The sequence below is a fragment of the Parus major genome, chromosome 1, assembly GCF_001522545.3.
Source record: "Parus major isolate Abel chromosome 1, Parus_major1.1, whole genome shotgun sequence".
Classification (NCBI taxonomy): Eukaryota; Metazoa; Chordata; class Aves; order Passeriformes; family Paridae; genus Parus; species Parus major.
The window spans coordinates 2072635-2089032 of record NC_031768.1 but is presented as its reverse complement, the minus strand read 5'-3'; the positions used below and the strand labels follow the sequence as shown (position 1 = coordinate 2089032).

General features: G+C 44.8%; 1 protein-coding gene across 3 annotated transcripts in view; it reads right to left on the bottom strand.

Moving 5' to 3' along the window:
* Window positions 1–1050: 1050 nt before the first annotated feature.
* Window positions 1051–16398, bottom strand: part of DOP1B (DOP1 leucine zipper like protein B) — a 40999-nt gene continuing 25651 nt past the window's right edge. For all 3 annotated transcript variants that reach the window (XM_015632014.3, XM_015632025.3, XM_015632006.3), the window contains exons 19-37: window positions 13824–15399; window positions 13335–13446; window positions 12818–13006; window positions 12507–12632; window positions 11887–12021; window positions 11442–11497; window positions 11025–11129; window positions 10877–10943; window positions 10054–10195; window positions 9762–9844; window positions 9465–9574; window positions 8640–8786; window positions 8283–8344; window positions 7528–7656; window positions 5715–5851; window positions 5361–5416; window positions 4354–4503; window positions 3845–3974; window positions 1051–3753 (exon numbers count right to left, since the gene is read on the bottom strand). In XM_015632014.3, the coding sequence (XP_015487500.1) occupies window positions 3496–3753; window positions 3845–3974; window positions 4354–4503; window positions 5361–5416; window positions 5715–5851; window positions 7528–7656; window positions 8283–8344; window positions 8640–8786; window positions 9465–9574; window positions 9762–9844; window positions 10054–10195; window positions 10877–10943; window positions 11025–11129; window positions 11442–11497; window positions 11887–12021; window positions 12507–12632; window positions 12818–13006; window positions 13335–13446; window positions 13824–15399 (3770 nt within the window). In that variant the 3' untranslated portion in view covers window positions 1051–3495. The remainder of the gene's footprint in view (window positions 3754–3844; window positions 3975–4353; window positions 4504–5360; window positions 5417–5714; window positions 5852–7527; window positions 7657–8282; window positions 8345–8639; window positions 8787–9464; window positions 9575–9761; window positions 9845–10053; window positions 10196–10876; window positions 10944–11024; window positions 11130–11441; window positions 11498–11886; window positions 12022–12506; window positions 12633–12817; window positions 13007–13334; window positions 13447–13823; window positions 15400–16398) is intronic.

The following is a 16398-nucleotide window of genomic DNA, read 5'->3' as shown; positions in this document are numbered from 1 at the left end:
CTTTAATTAGTTGGAGAGTCTTTGTCCACACATCAGCAGCAGCCAAGGCTGGCTCCTGGGGAGAGCAGGATGACCCTGGAGGAGCATCTGGGAGTTTTGTCTGGCACTCCCTGATCTCACCCCTGTGCCAGAACAAGGACGTTTGTCCCAGAAATTGCTGCCCCAGATCCTGCTGGCCCCTTCCCCAGCCACATCCTGTTCCTTCTCACAGCATCCTCACCAGCAGCCCTTGGATGGCTCCACAGCCAGCGGTGTTTGGCACATCCACAATCCCTCACACGACGTTCCAGGGGAGGCCCTGGATACAGGGAAGGGTGAAATGTGAGCAGCAGCTTTCCCACAGTCCTTTAAACCCCACTCCTCCAGCCTGAGCTGTTAAAGCTCGTGGCACAGGAGAGTTTTCTTCCCTCTGGATGAAAAGCAGCACTTCCAGGGCATTCCCTTGGATATGTGAAAATGTTCAGGCTGGAGTCGTGCAGAAGCAGCTCCTGATTTCCTGGGAAGCCTCTCCCTGCATCCAGGGTCAACCCATGATCTCTCCAGCAGCAGCTGCCTCCACATGCTCCATGATGTTCCATGTTCCAGACACAACTCCCCAGAGCTTGTCCCAGGCAGGGACAGGGATCTCAGTGTGGGAATTCCAGGGGTGCAAAACCAGGGATACAGGAAGTGGAGCAGCAGGGCCGTGGGATGAGGGGAAGAGAGGCGGCAGCACAGCCTCTCCCAAGGCAGTGATCACATCACAGCCCTCATCCCCTGAAATGGGATTTTTCAGCAGGAATTTGCCCATGGAAAGGGAGCTCAGGCCTTGGCAGGGGCTGCCCAGGGAGCTTTGCAGTGCCCATCCCTGGAGGTGTCACCTGGACGTGGCACTCAGGGCTCTGGGCTGGGGACAAGGTGGGCATCGGGCACAGCTGGGACCTGATGACCTTGGAGATCTTTTCCAACCTCAATTACTCCATGATTGAGTTTGGGAATTTCTCCAGAGTCAGATAAAAAATTAAAGCTGGTGAGTGAGCAGTGTAGAAAGGTTGAAAAATAAGAACTGCATTTGAAAAGGCATTGCAAAATAACATTTAATATTATTAGAAGAATTACATTCATGTACGGTATGGGATACACAACCATCACTTAATGCTCTACACTTCAACTCCTGCTGCTCTTCAGCAGTTTACCTCCTAATTTTTTCTTTCAGGAAAACGAAATCCTTTGGAATATTTCCAAGCCTCTCTCTGTGCACTGTGGCTCTGCTGTATCAGAGCTGAAGTATCCAAAAGATAAAGCTGAGCTTGGTTAGACTGAAAAGCAAAAACACAGCAAAGCAAAAGCATTTCCTCTCTTGGAAAAGGAGAGAATGTCTGGAGTTCCAGGCAAAAACATTTCCAGATTCATGGGCAGTGAGGTTGTTCTGCTTTGGCAGGAGCAGCTTAGAGCAGGACAGCCCTGCTGTGCTTCCTTGGTGGATTCATCAGTAGGAGCATAAGGAGAAAACAACCACAGTTAGTCCCACATGGAAAAGTAATAAAGTTATGGAAGAAAGGAATAAAATATTCCCCTTTGGGCCCATGGACCTGTGCCCCTCCACCTCTCAAGCAGGACTTTTAGTTAAAGCCCTTTCTTCCTTTTGCACATTCTTTATAATTACAAAAGGTCTGCTTGGATATTAAACATTAAAGAACTTTTTCTTTTGAAGTGGAAGGATTCTGCAAGTCCCTTAAATGTTTGAGGCCACTGAAAGCAACTTAATGGCAAAAAGTTGTCTTAGATTTTAGCAGCCATTTGATAGAATCATGGAATAACAGAATCCTGGAATGGTTTGGGTTGGAAAGGACCTTAAATCCCACCCATTCCCAGCCCTGCCATGGCAGGGCCAGCTCCCACTGTCCCAGGAGCTCCCAATGTCCAGCCTGGCCTTGGGCACTGCCAGGGATCCAGGGGCAGCCCCAGCTGCTCTGGCAATTCCATCCCAGCCCCTGCCCACCCTGCCAGGGAACAATCCCTGCCCAAGATCCCATCAAATCCTACTCTCCTTTATCAGCATTTTAAGGGAAATATCCAAGTATGGAATTCGACCAGCAGGAAACTGAAAGTAAAAGTACCAAACCATCCTGAGTGTTCAGCTTATCCATAACAATTATTGAAGATAGGTAGGAAATGAACACCAGCATTTTAAAAGTGGCCTGCTCCAATATTCAAGTAACACTTTCAAAGGGTAACTTTTCACTTGTGCTCATTCCAACAGCATTAGAGACCATTAATAAATTATATTAATAGAAATAATTCACATTCTCAATGACCACACCACAGCCCACCACTTTCCTCCACTGTGAAAATGCAAAGGATTTAAAGAAGTTTAGCACAATCCTATTGTATTATTTTTTTACAGTATTCCAGTAGGAGAGGAAAGGATGTTCCATTATTTTAATTTATAAACCCAAGATGAAAAATCTCATCCATCTGTACCTAAAACCCACTGCAGAAAAGCCTCCTGTGTTTGTTATGGGAGCTTGAGAAAAAGAAACCCCTCACTCCCAACCAAACATTTCCCATTTTAATTTTCCCTTTTTAATTTAGGAAAAGCACTGGGATGATCCCCCTGCCTCTCTCACCATCCAGGAATGACCAAATACATTCTTTTGTACAAAAAATGTTCTTAAAAAAAAAAAAAGAATATTATTTTCATTTTAGTTAAGCAGTTTCTATTTTTACAGCATTATCTTCATTTAGTTGCATTTCAGAAGCTGCAGCCACCTGAGTCACTGAAAGAATGGAAGTTTTTAATTTAAAAAATAGGAATTTAAATATTTTAATCGATTAATTAAAATCAAACCCCGCTCAAGTAATGCTAATTACAAAGTGTTCCTGCACAGGTTTGTGTTTTATGCACATTTCTGATTCATTAGGAATTGCTAAGCCTGAAGGTTCTGTTCTAGCACAGAGCAGAAATTACAGCCAGGGCAAAGCTGCAGCTCTTTGCACAATGCTGAGACTTAGGAAATCCATCTGTGAGGAATTTGGGGGATTTGTTCAGAATTTGATCAATTTAGGCCAAATTAAGGGGCTTTCACCTCAGGAAACGACTCACTGCAAACTGATTGTACACTGACATGCAATATTGGATTTTCCTTCAACTTTCCTTCAGGACACAGCTCCAAAATCACTTTCAAGTACTGGAGAAATCCCAGAGCAGCTGCTGCTTCCACCAAGTCCAAAATATTCTTCCCTTATTTACAAAATGTCTTTAATCCTTCCCATGGAAAACAAATAAAACACAGGAACTCGGAGAAATTCCCACCAAACTGCCCTTTTTTCCCACCACAGGAACTGGACATTCCAGCTTTTTACCACCAGCTCCTGAATAATTTGAAGAGCACTCTGCAACAGCAAGGAGAAATCCCAAAATGGAGCTGGAAATCTTGGGGGAAAAAAGAAGGAATTTCAGCCAAGCTTTCCCTGTGTTTGATGTTGATCCAGCAGGAGTGTCCCAGGTGAGGTTCAACTTTCCATATTTTCCAGGAAATCACATTCCACACTGTCCTCCAGCTGCTGCAGGATCCTGATGCTGTTGCTGCCAAGAGAATCCATGGAAGCAGCTGCAGAGGGCTGGGAATTTTGGGAGTCACTGCCACGGGCTGTGAATGCCCAGCACAGAGTTTGGAAGAAAGGCATCAGCTGGGTGATGCTGGACACAGAGTGCAGCGTCAGCAGGGGGAATTTGGGATTCCTGGGAATTCCCTCGGGGTGCTTTGGCTCCTGAAAGTTAAAAAAAAAAAAAAAAAAGCTGGGATTTACTAAAGGTAAAAGTTGGAAAGGACCTTAAAGATCAAAGGAAAAGTTTTTTTACCCCATATTTCATCTTGAGCAGATCCATGATCCTCACGATGTGTGGTTGGCATTCCTGGTGGTTTTCCACCAGGTGAGAGGTGGCAGGAGATGATTCTGTGTCCACCTCTGGCACAAAGGCCCATTTGTACCTGGAATAAATGGATTGATTCCTTAAAAAGATGAAAATCCTTTGTTTGGATCATGCCTAGTTCAGTGCAGCACTGGTTGTTTCTATAAAAATCTGTCATAAATGTTCTCTTTTGCTATTATTTGCCAATATTTAAATACAACCAGCTCCAAAACATTCCCAAGTGTGTGCAAAGCAATCCCCACCTTTCTCCTCTCCCAATTTTCCAAGTTAAGGAATCCCCTGAAGAGGATGCTGAAATCCTCCTACAGCAAGACCAAATAATTCCTCCAAATCCCATTTATCTGAATATCATCCTGAAAGGAACTGATGAAATGCAAACTTGAGGAAAGCAGAATTCTTTCCAAGGATAAGGGAACAAGAGGAGAAGAGGGACTCACATTTGGAAGAGCTGCATCCTGTCAGGGGGGAAGGAAAGAGCAGTGTCCAGGAATTTGCAGGCTGCCAGGTACAGGCACAGCTCACTGGGCTGGATCTCAGCCCCACTGCCATCCCCAGAGCCTTTGGCTTTGCTGATTTTGCTGTTGTTCCTGTGTTTAAATTTAAAAAAAAATCCCATTTATTTAATTTTTTTAAAAAAAAAAATTTAAATAATTAAAAACAAAAGTTATTAAAAAGAATTTAAATTTAATAATAAATAATATTTAGTTTAATAATAAATAATATTTTTTTTTAAAAGTCCCCCAGTCTCTAATCCACCCAAAGTTTTTCAGTCAGCACAAGAGGAACCCTCACATTTACACAAAGGAGCTCTTGTATGAGTAATATTGCCCTTATTTCATTTTGTTTTAGGAAGGAGCAAAATAATCTAAAATGCACCCAAAAATGGCACCATGTTAAAATATTCAACTGCCAACTTATCATTTAACTTTATTTTTGTACACAACTAATAATGAATACTTATATTTTCAATCATATCACCACTGCTGGAAAAAATGCTAAATTATGATTTATTTGTACTTTAAATTTTAAATAACTGAATTATGATTTATTAGTATTTTTTATTTTAAATTATATTAATTTATATCAATATATTAATTATATATTTATATATTTTATATTATTTATATTCAATTATATTTAATTATATTATTTATATTAATATATCAATATATCTATGTTAATATATTATTTATTATTTATTTATATTATTAATATATTATTTGTATTATTTATTTTTTATTATTTTTTATTATTATTTACATTATAAATTATATTTTATTAGTATTTTATAGAAATATAAAAGTGCAATAGCACTGTTGGCTCCTCCATATCCCAGAGAAACAATTAATTAATTTCAAGTAAATCTCTCAAACTCTCCTCCCTATCCCAGAGAGTTAATTAAATTAATTAATTTTAAAGAAATCTCTCAAATGGCAACTCTTACTTTGCTGGTTCCTCTTCCTCAGTTAAATCTTCCTCCAGCTGTAGAAATGTCTGGATCTTTAAAGAAATAATTATGGAGATGCTGAAATGTTCATCCAACTCAATCCCAACTAAAAGTGATGATTTACATTGAAAAGGAACCTTCATGACTTGTAATAAATTAATAATTCAGGCAAGAGATTCCATTAACAGCACCAAAATTAATCCAAAAGGAATTTCCTAATGATAATTTAACTTTAAACGATCAGATAAATGTAAAACTGTGGAAACATTTCCAAGCAGGGAAAAGGAAAAAGGGAAAAACCACAGGCTGATTTTTTTTTTTCAAATCTAAGTTGAGAACTGCTTTTTTTACCAGTTCTGTGACCATGATTGGCCACAAGGAGGTGAGATGTTGTGGGGAAATCCTCAGCAAAAGAACTCTGAAGAAGAGAAACATCTGGGCAGCCACCAGAGAAGTCTGGCCCACACGGAGGTTCTCGGTCAGGCGTTCTGGAGGAAGCATAAAAAAGGGAAAAAGCAAAATAAAAACGGCATTTTCCTGAATTTGTTTTGTTTTGGGAATTAAAGTGTGGAATCATGGAATGGTTTGGGTTGGGAGGGATTTTAAGGATCATCCCAGCCCTGCCATGGCAGGGCCACCTCCCACTGTCCCAGGAGCTCCCAATGTCCAGCCTGGCCTTGGGCACTGCCAGGGATCCAGGGGCAGCCCCAGCTGCTCTGGCAATTCCATCCCAGCCCCTGCCCACCCTGCCAGGGAACAATCCCTGCCCAAGATGCCAAGATCCAGCCCTGCCTTGTTCAGTTTAAGGCCATTCCCCTTCTCCTGTTGCTCCAGCCCCTGTGAAAGGTCCCTCTCCACCTTGCAGAAGGTGGCAAAACACAATTTTTACTTCATCATCGGTTTTGGGCTGAATTCCTCACATTGTATTAACGAAATTGTAATTCAGATGTAGCCTGAGTGGGTTTATAGGGCACAAAATGTGATCAAAAGTGGAATTTAAGGAGAACAACAGGTTGCTGTGAAATAACCACATTTCCAGAGCAAAGGCCTTGAAACCAAGATTCCTGTCTTTCCTGGCTGAGATCATTTATCTCTTGTAATTGAGAGATTCATAAATTTTGTTCAAAATGAAAAAAAAACCCAGAAGCATTTGTTAGAAAAGAGGTGACTTTTCTTTCCTACAGAATTTATATCATGGAATGGTTTGGCTTGGGAGGGACAGTAAAGATCAGCCAGGTCAGAGGGCAGGGACCAGGCTGCTCCAAGCCCCATCCTGTTGGGATCTGGGACACAGAGTGTGTGCCCTTGGTTCTGATACTTAGTTATAAGATCCAGAAAGACACAGAATTTCACATAACATGAAATTTATGAGCATGTTTGCATGGTGATACATGAAAATAAATGTTAAAGTTAGAAAAGCTAAAAGTGTGAGTGTGTAGATTAGAGAGTTTTCTTAAATCACTGGGTGAAAAAGTTAAAAGTTTAGAGAACAAGAGACAAGATGGAGGATTTAGGGTGTTGTCTCTTGTCCTTTTTCTTTCTTCTTCATGTTCTTCTCCTGGAGGTTTTTGGGTAATAGTGAGTGATTGGATAGAAAATGCCACAGTGCAGCACTCAGATGATGGGTCATTGGGTCATTAATTAAAATAATATAAGTGTCTATTGTTAATTGGGTAAAAATAGATATAAAGATAAAAGAACTGCATACTTTGGGGCCATTTTGTGCATCAGACACAAGGTGAGCCACAAGGCCTTGTTTGTACCATCAGAAGAAAGAAATGTGCCAAATTGCAAAGATTAACCTTGTAACCAGCCTGGAGAGACCTGTTAAGTTTTGTGATCACCTGTTAATAAACACAAGAAACAAGATTCTAACGAGCTCGGGAGTCTTCTTCAAATCATAAGGACTGAGATAAGTGGGGCTCCCCACGAGGGAGGATCCCAAAAAAATTCAGTCCAAAGGAAGCTGAGAAATCCAGGAAGAAAAAGAAAAATACAGAAGAAATGAAGCAGAATCAGAGAAAGAGAAAATGGAATTTTTAAAGGAAAGTTACACATCCAAGCTGGCTTTGGACACTTCCAGGGATGCAGGGGCAGCCCCAGCTGCTCTGGAACAAAGGGATTTGTGTTGCAGCTGAAGGGAAAGGAGGGGATGGAGCCTCACCTTGGATCAGGGGCAGGTACAGGTGGTACTGGTCGATCTCCCCGCTGAAGACGGCGAAGGCCTGGCGCTTCAGCAGCATGGCCTTCTGCTCAAAGCTGGGGTACAGCTTCAGGGCACTGCTCTGCATGGCTGCAACACACAGCACAATCACCCACCCCTCCACAGCTCCCTGCCTGGGGGGCTGCAGAGAATCCCTGAAATCCTCCACAATAAAATCCCTCTGCCTCGCCGAGCGGGAATTTGTCTTGCGAAAGAAAATTTGTCTGGTGTTGTAACTGTTCAATTATTCTTTTAGAGAGGCTGGAAAAGAGACTAAAGCTGCTTGAGGTCAATTTAAGGGGTCCTGTCCCACCCTTTTCCCCAGGATTTGTTGTTCCATGCTCTCCTCAAGCCTGGATTAGAGGTCACAGCACATCGATGGAAGGCTCATGGCAGACACCTGCAGAGTTTGCCAAATTCTCACTTGTGCAACTCAAAATTAGAGCAAAATGTGAATGTGGGAACCCAACAGAAGCACCTCTACAGCAAAACCTCCTCTGGTGTGTTTTACACATGACCAAAATCCAGATTTAACTCAGCTCTAGCTGGGAATGAAGTTAATAAAATGGTTCATTATGTACAGTCCACACTTTATGGATAAAGTGTAATAAAATAATAATAAAATAATAAAGTGTAATAAAAATGCACCCAAATAGCTCAAATGCAAATAGATTTCAAATTGAGGTAGAAGTAAATGATCAGCAGCTGATACTTACTCATTAAATCCTTAAACATGGTTTTCTCATGTGTGAGGAGATGGTCAATGATGGATCTCCAGCTGCAGGAGAGAAAGAAGGAATTAGATACCCAGGGAAAGCTGTGGTGTGGATTCACCTCAGAAATTATCTGGGTCAAACTTTTCATACAAGGAAACAGTTTCCAGGCAGGATTTGTGTGCAGACTCTTGTCTGGAGCAGAATTAGTGGAGAGACTCATTTTCAACATGATCCCATTTCCATAAGAAAACACTAAATGGAATTTTCTTCCCAATGTTACTCTTCTCCTTTAAAGCCCTTCCTTGCAAATTCAGAACACAATTTCAGCACTTGGAGTGCTGTAATTCCATGTCTTACTGAGTGCAGGAAGTGTCCATCTGGAAAAAAGATGGATCCATGTACAATTCCAGGACTTCTTTTTTCCAGGCTCTCTTGGTGTAGGCGTATCCACTCAGGGAGCTGAGCAGCTGAGCACCAGCACGGAAACTGGGAATGTTGTAGGCACTGGGAGAGAGGACAAAAATGATCAGTATGGGCTTTTTGCAAGTTCAAGAATAGATTCCAACTCACAAAAGGATTGGTTTGAATTCCTTTAGGAAGGAATTGTTCCCTGGCAGGGTGGGCAGGGGCTGGGATGGAATTGCCAGAGCAGCTGGGGCTGCCCCTGGATCCCTGGCAGTGCCCAAGGCCAGGCTGGACATTGGGAGCTCCTGGGACAGTGGGAGGTGGCCCTGCCATGGCTGGGCTGGCACTGGATGGGATTTAAGGTCCTTTCCAACCCAAACCATTCCAGGATTCCACGCCCTGTGTCTCCACTGGGTATCATCCATTTCTCCCACATTTGTGAGACGAACGAGGAAGGGGATAGGGAGAGATGATGCCTTTCCTGCTTCCTGATGGATCCTGGGACTTGCCCATGCTCTGCTGCCCCATCCCCATTCCCAGATGGGCACAGAAAGGGGAGATTTGAGTAAAACCCAAAATCCCAGGTGAGGGAATCCCCACAGCTGAGCAGAAAGTGCTGTCACAGAGCTGACACAACAACAGGTTCAGCTCCCGGGGAAACACTGCTCAAACACAGCTCAAACCCATTCAAATGGGAACAGAGAATGGACAAACAAGGGAATACAAAAAGCCAGAAGATCAGACAGGGAAAAATGCCAGGAGCAGAGAGAGACTCACCTGTGGTTCCGCAGGTAGGGGAAAACAAAATAGAGCAGGCGGGAGATGAGGGGCACGGCCCTCTCCTTCTCATCACTGCGGTACACCACGTCCAGCAGCGAGGCCAGAACCTGCACAATGCACAGGAGAACCCTTCAGAGCCACAGCTGGCACTGTGCAAAAGGGGAAAGCCTGCCATATTTCAGGCTGGAACTTTGGAATAGCCCCCAAAAGATTTGCACTCCTGTTTAATCTGCCAGGAAAATCCTCCTCAGCTTAATGACCCAAAAAACCCCAGAGATGAGAGGCCCCACTGACCTCTGCAAGGAGAGAAAGGGCTTGGACACTGTAGATTGAAGGAGCAGAGGCAGAAACCATTGAAGATGGTGCCACTGATGTATCTAAAAGAGGCAAAATAATCGAGTTTTCTCTTCAGACAGGTTTAAATGTTGCTGATTCCCAACTTGCTGCCCAACCAGAACATTTATTTGCAAACTGGTGTAACACTAAAATATAAAATCATGCAAAGCACACATCACCAGACCCCTCGTGCTCTTCACTGCCTTCAGCAGAGGAGAGGGGGCAGCAGGAGTCAGGAAAGCCACGTTACCATTGACATCCTCCACGTTGAATTCATCTGGTAAAATCTGAGGCTGAGCTTTCACTTCCAAGTTCCTGCTCAGCCAACTGGTCTGTTCCAGGGAAGAACCAGCAATGGTCCCCACAGCCTCCAGGATCTTTTGGGTCACCTCCTGTAATGTAACCAAAGTGGCATCAGGTATTTAATTGGTATTTTTTAATTCCCAGGGAAATGAGCTGCAATGAAACCAAACCACATCCAGCCAAAGCAAAGCAGAGGCTGTAAAATGACATTTTCTGGCATTGCTGGCATTTTGCTGGCAAGGTTCTGAAGCAGAAAGGGGAGACTGAATTTCTCTGTTGGCACATCAAAGTCCTGTAAGCACAACCCAAAACCACCCAGGTAAGCAGTGGTCAAAGTGTCCTGGTGAAATAAGGTGGTGCAGGAGGAGAATCCTGCTCTGCTCCTTTCTTTACACAGCTGAGGTCAGAGTCATTCCCACTGCCAAACCCAGCTGGGAGCTCCAAGGATTCATTCATTTTCCTAGACAGCTTGGAGATTTCAATATTCACACACAGGATGTGAACTCATGACATCCCACTTGTGTTATGAGCTCAGTTCTGAGAAAAACCCTAATAGTGCACAGAAAAACCAGCTTTGGAAAGATTTCAAGCATTTGGAATAAAATTCTGTTTGTCTGTCATGTTTGTTTCCCCTGTTCAGCCAAAATGTGTGGATGCACATCCAAGCATTCCCAAAAGCCCAGGAATTCAGATCCAAAGGACAGGTCACCTTTCCTTACATGAGCAGTGCCAGGTTTAGGCACAAAAAGGTGAATTTGAAGCCACTGTACCTGCAGGTCTTTCTGATCCTTTTTGTTTTCCAGGGTGGGTGTCCTTGTCACAAAGTCATTCAGGGTGCTGTGGGCAGAGCAGAGCACTCCCAGTCAGGAACTGCACAGTGTAAAACCTCAGTGACACCTCTCCTGTCCCATGCAGTACCTGAGGAGAAGGAAGTGGCCAGGAGGAGCCAAGTTCAGCTGCACAGACTCTCTGAGGAGCCCTAACAAGGGCTGGAAGTTCTCCTGCAGGGCTGGGACAGGGAGTCTGCCAAAAAGATATAAAACCAAAGCACACCTGAGTGAAGGCAGAGTTAAGGAAAGAACAAAAAACAACAGGTAAGAGGAACTTGGTGGCTTAAAAGCTTCAGGATCAGTCCTGCCCTTCCTGACTGTCAGTGTCACCTCCCCTTCCAGTGTCACAGCCCTGGCACTCTGTGTGTCAACAACCAAGGGACAACACATTTCCTGCAGAGAAGTGTTCTGGGACATGGAGATCAAAGGAAAGCAGAAATGGCAATACTGGCTGTTCCCTCATTGGAGTCAAACAGGAAATTCTGTTTTAGAAGGACTGAGTTACCTCTGAATGAAAGCATAACTGAACTGCAGCATTGGGATATCCACCAGAGAAGATTTCTGGAAAAGAAAAGCAAACCCACAATTATTTGCCATCAGAAGGAAAAAAAAGAATGCAAGCTGGCCTTGGATACTTCCAAGGGATGCAGGGGCAGCCACAGCTTCTCTGGCAATTCCATCCCAGCCCCTCCTCACCCTCACAGGGAAGGATTTATTCCCAAAATCCCATCTAACCCTGCTCTCTGATAGTTTAAAACCACTCCCCTTGTCCCATCACCATCTGCCTGATATATTTTACAGAATCTACTTATTGTAGATACCAAAACTTCTTGAGGAGCAAAGGACAATCCCACATTTAAAAGCAAACCCTTCTAACAATGTTTCAAAGACACAAGGAAACAGATCCAGGCTGGAACACATTAAGAAAATGGAATTATCTTCCTGCCTACCTCTTCCCCCTTGATTTGTGCTGGTTTCTTGACCACCTCTTTGACCAGATTTAATATGGTGTCAATTTTCAGTGTGTTCAGGGCACAAATTAAGTCCACGAGAATGAGCTGGGATGCACTGGCCACTGGGAGAATCTGACAAAAGCAAACAAAACCAAAGACACACCCCTCAAAATGAAATGGAAATGACAGAGATCATTTACATTACATCAATCAAACACAGCCCTTGCCATGAGAAGTTCTTCTCCCAACACTTGATGAAAACAACTGGATTCTACAGCAGGAAAGGAAAAGTTCTCTGTGTTGCAGAGAACACAGCTCTCATTTCCTCTAGAAACTGAGCTGATTCATGGGCTTTAAAATATAATTGTCCAACTGCAATCCAGTATGGAATAAAAACCAGCTTTTACTCTCAGATTTAAAACCACAATGTGGGCTTTATTTGATTATTTATTGAGGTTTGATTGTAGTCCTGATGCTTTTTTTTTAAGAGGAATTCAGATTTTTCAGTCCTATTTCAAAAACCCCAAAGAATCTACAGAGTTTGTAGGCAACTGACTGTATAAATGTAACATTTGCCTTTACAGAGGAAATAAAAGAGTGCCTTTCTTTAGCTTCACCTTGGTTTTACTGTGACTCCTGTGAGGTTTTTTGCTGTTCCACACTGCTGCAATTGCTGCCATCAGCTGGACCCCAAGTTGTGCTGTCAAGGGATTCAGGAAGTCCAATATTTTTGTTCTCAGTGTCTGTAAAGGGATGGGGAAATAATTATCAATGTAAGGCAAAGACCATCTCCTAGTTTATAAAATATTATTTCTTTTTGCAGGATATACAGAAAATAAAATAAACAACAATAAAAGAACTCCATGTAAAATGCACTGGGGAGGATGAGGAGATCCAAAAAAAATCAGCATTTTAAAAGGGCTCCTACTTTGGTTGCTTTGAAGTAGACTGAAGAAGAGCCTTTAGTTGTCCCAAAGAAGTCAGTTGGTCTTTTTTGGGAGTCTTCCCTCTTTATGACGCTCCAGAGGAGGCTCATGGTGTTCATAATTCGAGGCAGCTCCTCCAGGATGGCATTCCTGGCATTCCTCAGGTTGGCAGGTTCAGCTGAACAGGATGACTGGGGAAAAAAACCCAAAATACCAATGTTAAAATAATTTCTTATACACAAGAGCCTAAAAATTGTAGGGAACACATCAAAACATCATCAACTCAAAGGAAGATAAACAAGTTAAGGACAGAGGACTGCTATTTGCATCACCAAGATCTTCATGAACAATGACTTAAAATTCACTTTTCAGGCTTCAAATCTGGAAAAATTAAGCTCAGTCCTTTCCCTTTGAGTCAGTTCAGTTGTCTGGGTGTGCTATGAGGCCTCTCTAAGGTTATTTTCTTGTACAATTCACTGTTTATATTCACCTGGAGGGTCACAGGGGGTTCCCACGTACCTTTTTTGTTGCATTGGGATGATCCAGAAGGCAAAAGTGCCCAATGGTTGTCAGCCCTTCCAGAAGGGTCAGGGGGTAATCAGGAGTCACATTTTCTCTTTTAGAAGTGAAGCTTTGGAAAGGGAAAAAAACCTAAACATGTTAATAAGCCAAGTGGTATTTCCTCAATTTAAAATTCCTGGTTTTACTCCATAGCTAAAATTGGTGAGAATATCAGGTCAGGAATATCAAAATGAAAGGATCCATAAAACTGGGAGCTTTTATAGTTGGATGGAAGGCAGAGGGAGCCAGGAAATGTCACAGCTGCTGCTCCTCTTTCCTCTTGTCCTCCAGCTGCTGCAACAATCCTGTCTCCAGCTCCCTCCAGGGCCAGGTGCAGCAGGAATTAAGGATCAAGCTCTGGGAGCCATGGTGCTGACCCAGGGAGTTCCTACACACTGTGCAAAGTGGAATTTTTGGGATAAGAGATCCCTCCCCGGTGTCTCTTACCTGGCAGATGTTTTGGCAGACGCCTTCACAGCTTCATTTTCATACTGCTTGACAAGCTCATCCAGGTTTTTGCAGATCTGCACCACAAACGGGGCCACGGTCCAGCCTAAGGACTTCCCGAAATAGGGCAGGGAACTGGTGACCAAGCCCACCCAAGCAGGATGCATCCCATGGCCGTACTCGGGCTGCAGCCCCCTGACCACGGCAGAGACAAACAGCCCCTGGGAGGTGATGGGATGTGGGTACACGTACTGCATGGCCCCGATGGCCTGCTGGAAGTTCACAGCCTGCTGCCACTCCTTGGAGAGGTCTGGCTGGTTCTCCTGCTCCTCAGGCCTCTGGCCCAGGTGGTGCTCCAAGACAATCAACACCTGCAGCAGCTTCAGCAGCTCAATCTGCAGCGGGTGCTCGCTCCAGATCTGGTCGTGGCCGAAATTGATGAGGTTCTCCTCGAAGAGCTCCTCCTCAGCGCCGCGGCCGGGCCCGTCGGCCACGAGCAGCCGGTAGCGTTTGCGGCTGACGTACATGGAGGCCGAGAGGGAGAGCAGCACGAACTCCTGCACCTTGCACCTTCCCAGCAAATCCCGGATGAACTCCACGCTCTTGGGCTCGGCCGCCTTGGCCGTGGCGGCCAGCTGGGCCATCATCCTGATGAGAACCTCCACGCTCTTCACCTGCACGTCCCTGTTGGCCAGGAGGTCCCTGTGGCCCAGCTGCAGGCGGCAGGGGTAGTAGGAGCGCAGGAAGCTCAGGCACAGGTAGGTGAGCAGCTCGATCAGCAGGGAGTGGGGACACACCGTGGGAGACTGAGGCTGCAGCTTCCCATAAAAGCTCTGCCCTACCAGAGCTTCCTGGTGGCGAGCCAAGAGGTTGTAGATGAGGTTCAGGTGCGCCGTGGAGCTGGTGTCCATGCTGGTGGTGGCCACGGCCTCGATGAATTCCTTGGGGTTGGTTTTGAGCACGGCCTCCAGCACGGAGAAGGCGTAGAGCACCCGCCGGGAGTCGTAGGGCTGCAAGTACAGCAGCATGTGCTTGAACAGGGCCTCTGCCAGCTCCTGCTTCTCCTTCTGCTGCTTCAGCAGCCTGCAGTGGCTGATTTCCTGCAGCTCCAAGTCCACCTCCTCGTCGCTGGACAGAGACTCTGAGGCCTGAGTCCTCTCGGAGTCGGCCCTCACGAGGCGGGGCCCGGCGCTGGATCTGGAGCTCTCGGACAGGGAGGCGCTGAGGGAATTCCCGCGGCTCGGGGCCTCGCTGTCCTCCTTGCCCACCTCCTGCAGCTCCAGGGAAGGGGAGAAGGAGGAGGTGTTGTCGCTGTCGTGGCCGGTGCTGGTGTCTGCAGACTCGGTGTGCTCGCTGCTGTCCTGCTCGCCCTCCGCGTCCCGGGGACATCCGGCGTTTTCAGGCTGCTCCGCTTTCAGCTCTGCTGCCTCGGGATCGTTTTCCACCTCTGCCCAAATTGCTTCTCTGTCCACAGTAGTGAACTGGCTCAAGGGAAGGTTTTCCTCAGAATTGCTCTCAGAGATGCCAGACTCTTTCACAGGGGCCTTTTTCTTGCAAAGCCAATCGTGAACATAGCCTGAAAAAATATTTTTTTCATTTAATTTCTGTTTCACACATAAAATCACATCACAGTCTGGATTGGAATGGACCTTTAAGCATCATTTAGTCAACACATCATGCTTTATATTCAATAAATCATTTTCAATAAAAGTTTATAAAGCTACTTTGCTCCAGTTCAGTATTAATTCTACTGAGTGGGGCTAAAAAAACAGGCAAGTATTATTCTGTAGGCAAGAATTAATTCTCTTTTAAAGTGCTTAAAGAGCAGTTCTAGCCTACTACAAAATAACAGGATCAAAACATAAAGCATTCTTAGGCTGAGACTCCCTAGGAGTGACAATTGTCTCTCTTTATGCTTCCTGAACATTAAATATTTGTGGAAATCAGGAGGGCAATGAGAAGGATGGCAACAGAGGGATTGATTAATTAATTAATTAAAGAACTAATGTTTTCCTTGCTTAAATGCTGTGGAACAAGGAAGGAACAGATGAGCTCTGTGTTTCATTACAGCCCTGTGGATGCTGTAATGGTGTAATTCATTTGTCAGCTGACACCAAAAAATGATGCTGAAAGCACAGCCTGCTAACAGGCATGGGACAGGTGTCAGGAACTTGCTGAGTATAAAACTCCCAAAGAAATTTCTCCACTTCCTGCTCTGCTCCAGGAAAAAAAACCCAAACCTTGGATATTTGGGGCAAATCACAGAACTGTTAAAGCTGGAAGAGACCTTCAAGATCAGAGTTCAAGCCATCACCCAGCACCAGCCCCATGTTCACCTCTAAGCCCTGGCCCCAAGTGCCACATCCAGAGTTTTCAGCATTCCAGGGAAGGAGATCCCAGCACTGCCCTGGGCAGCCCCTTCCAATGCTTTACAACCCTTGCCATGAAGAAATATTTCCAAATATCCACCCTGAGCCTCCCCTGAGGCCTGAGCTCTCCTCCTGTCCCTGTTCCCTGGCAGCAGAGCCCGACCCCCCCGGCTGTCCCCTCCTGCCAGGGACTTGTGCAGAGCCAC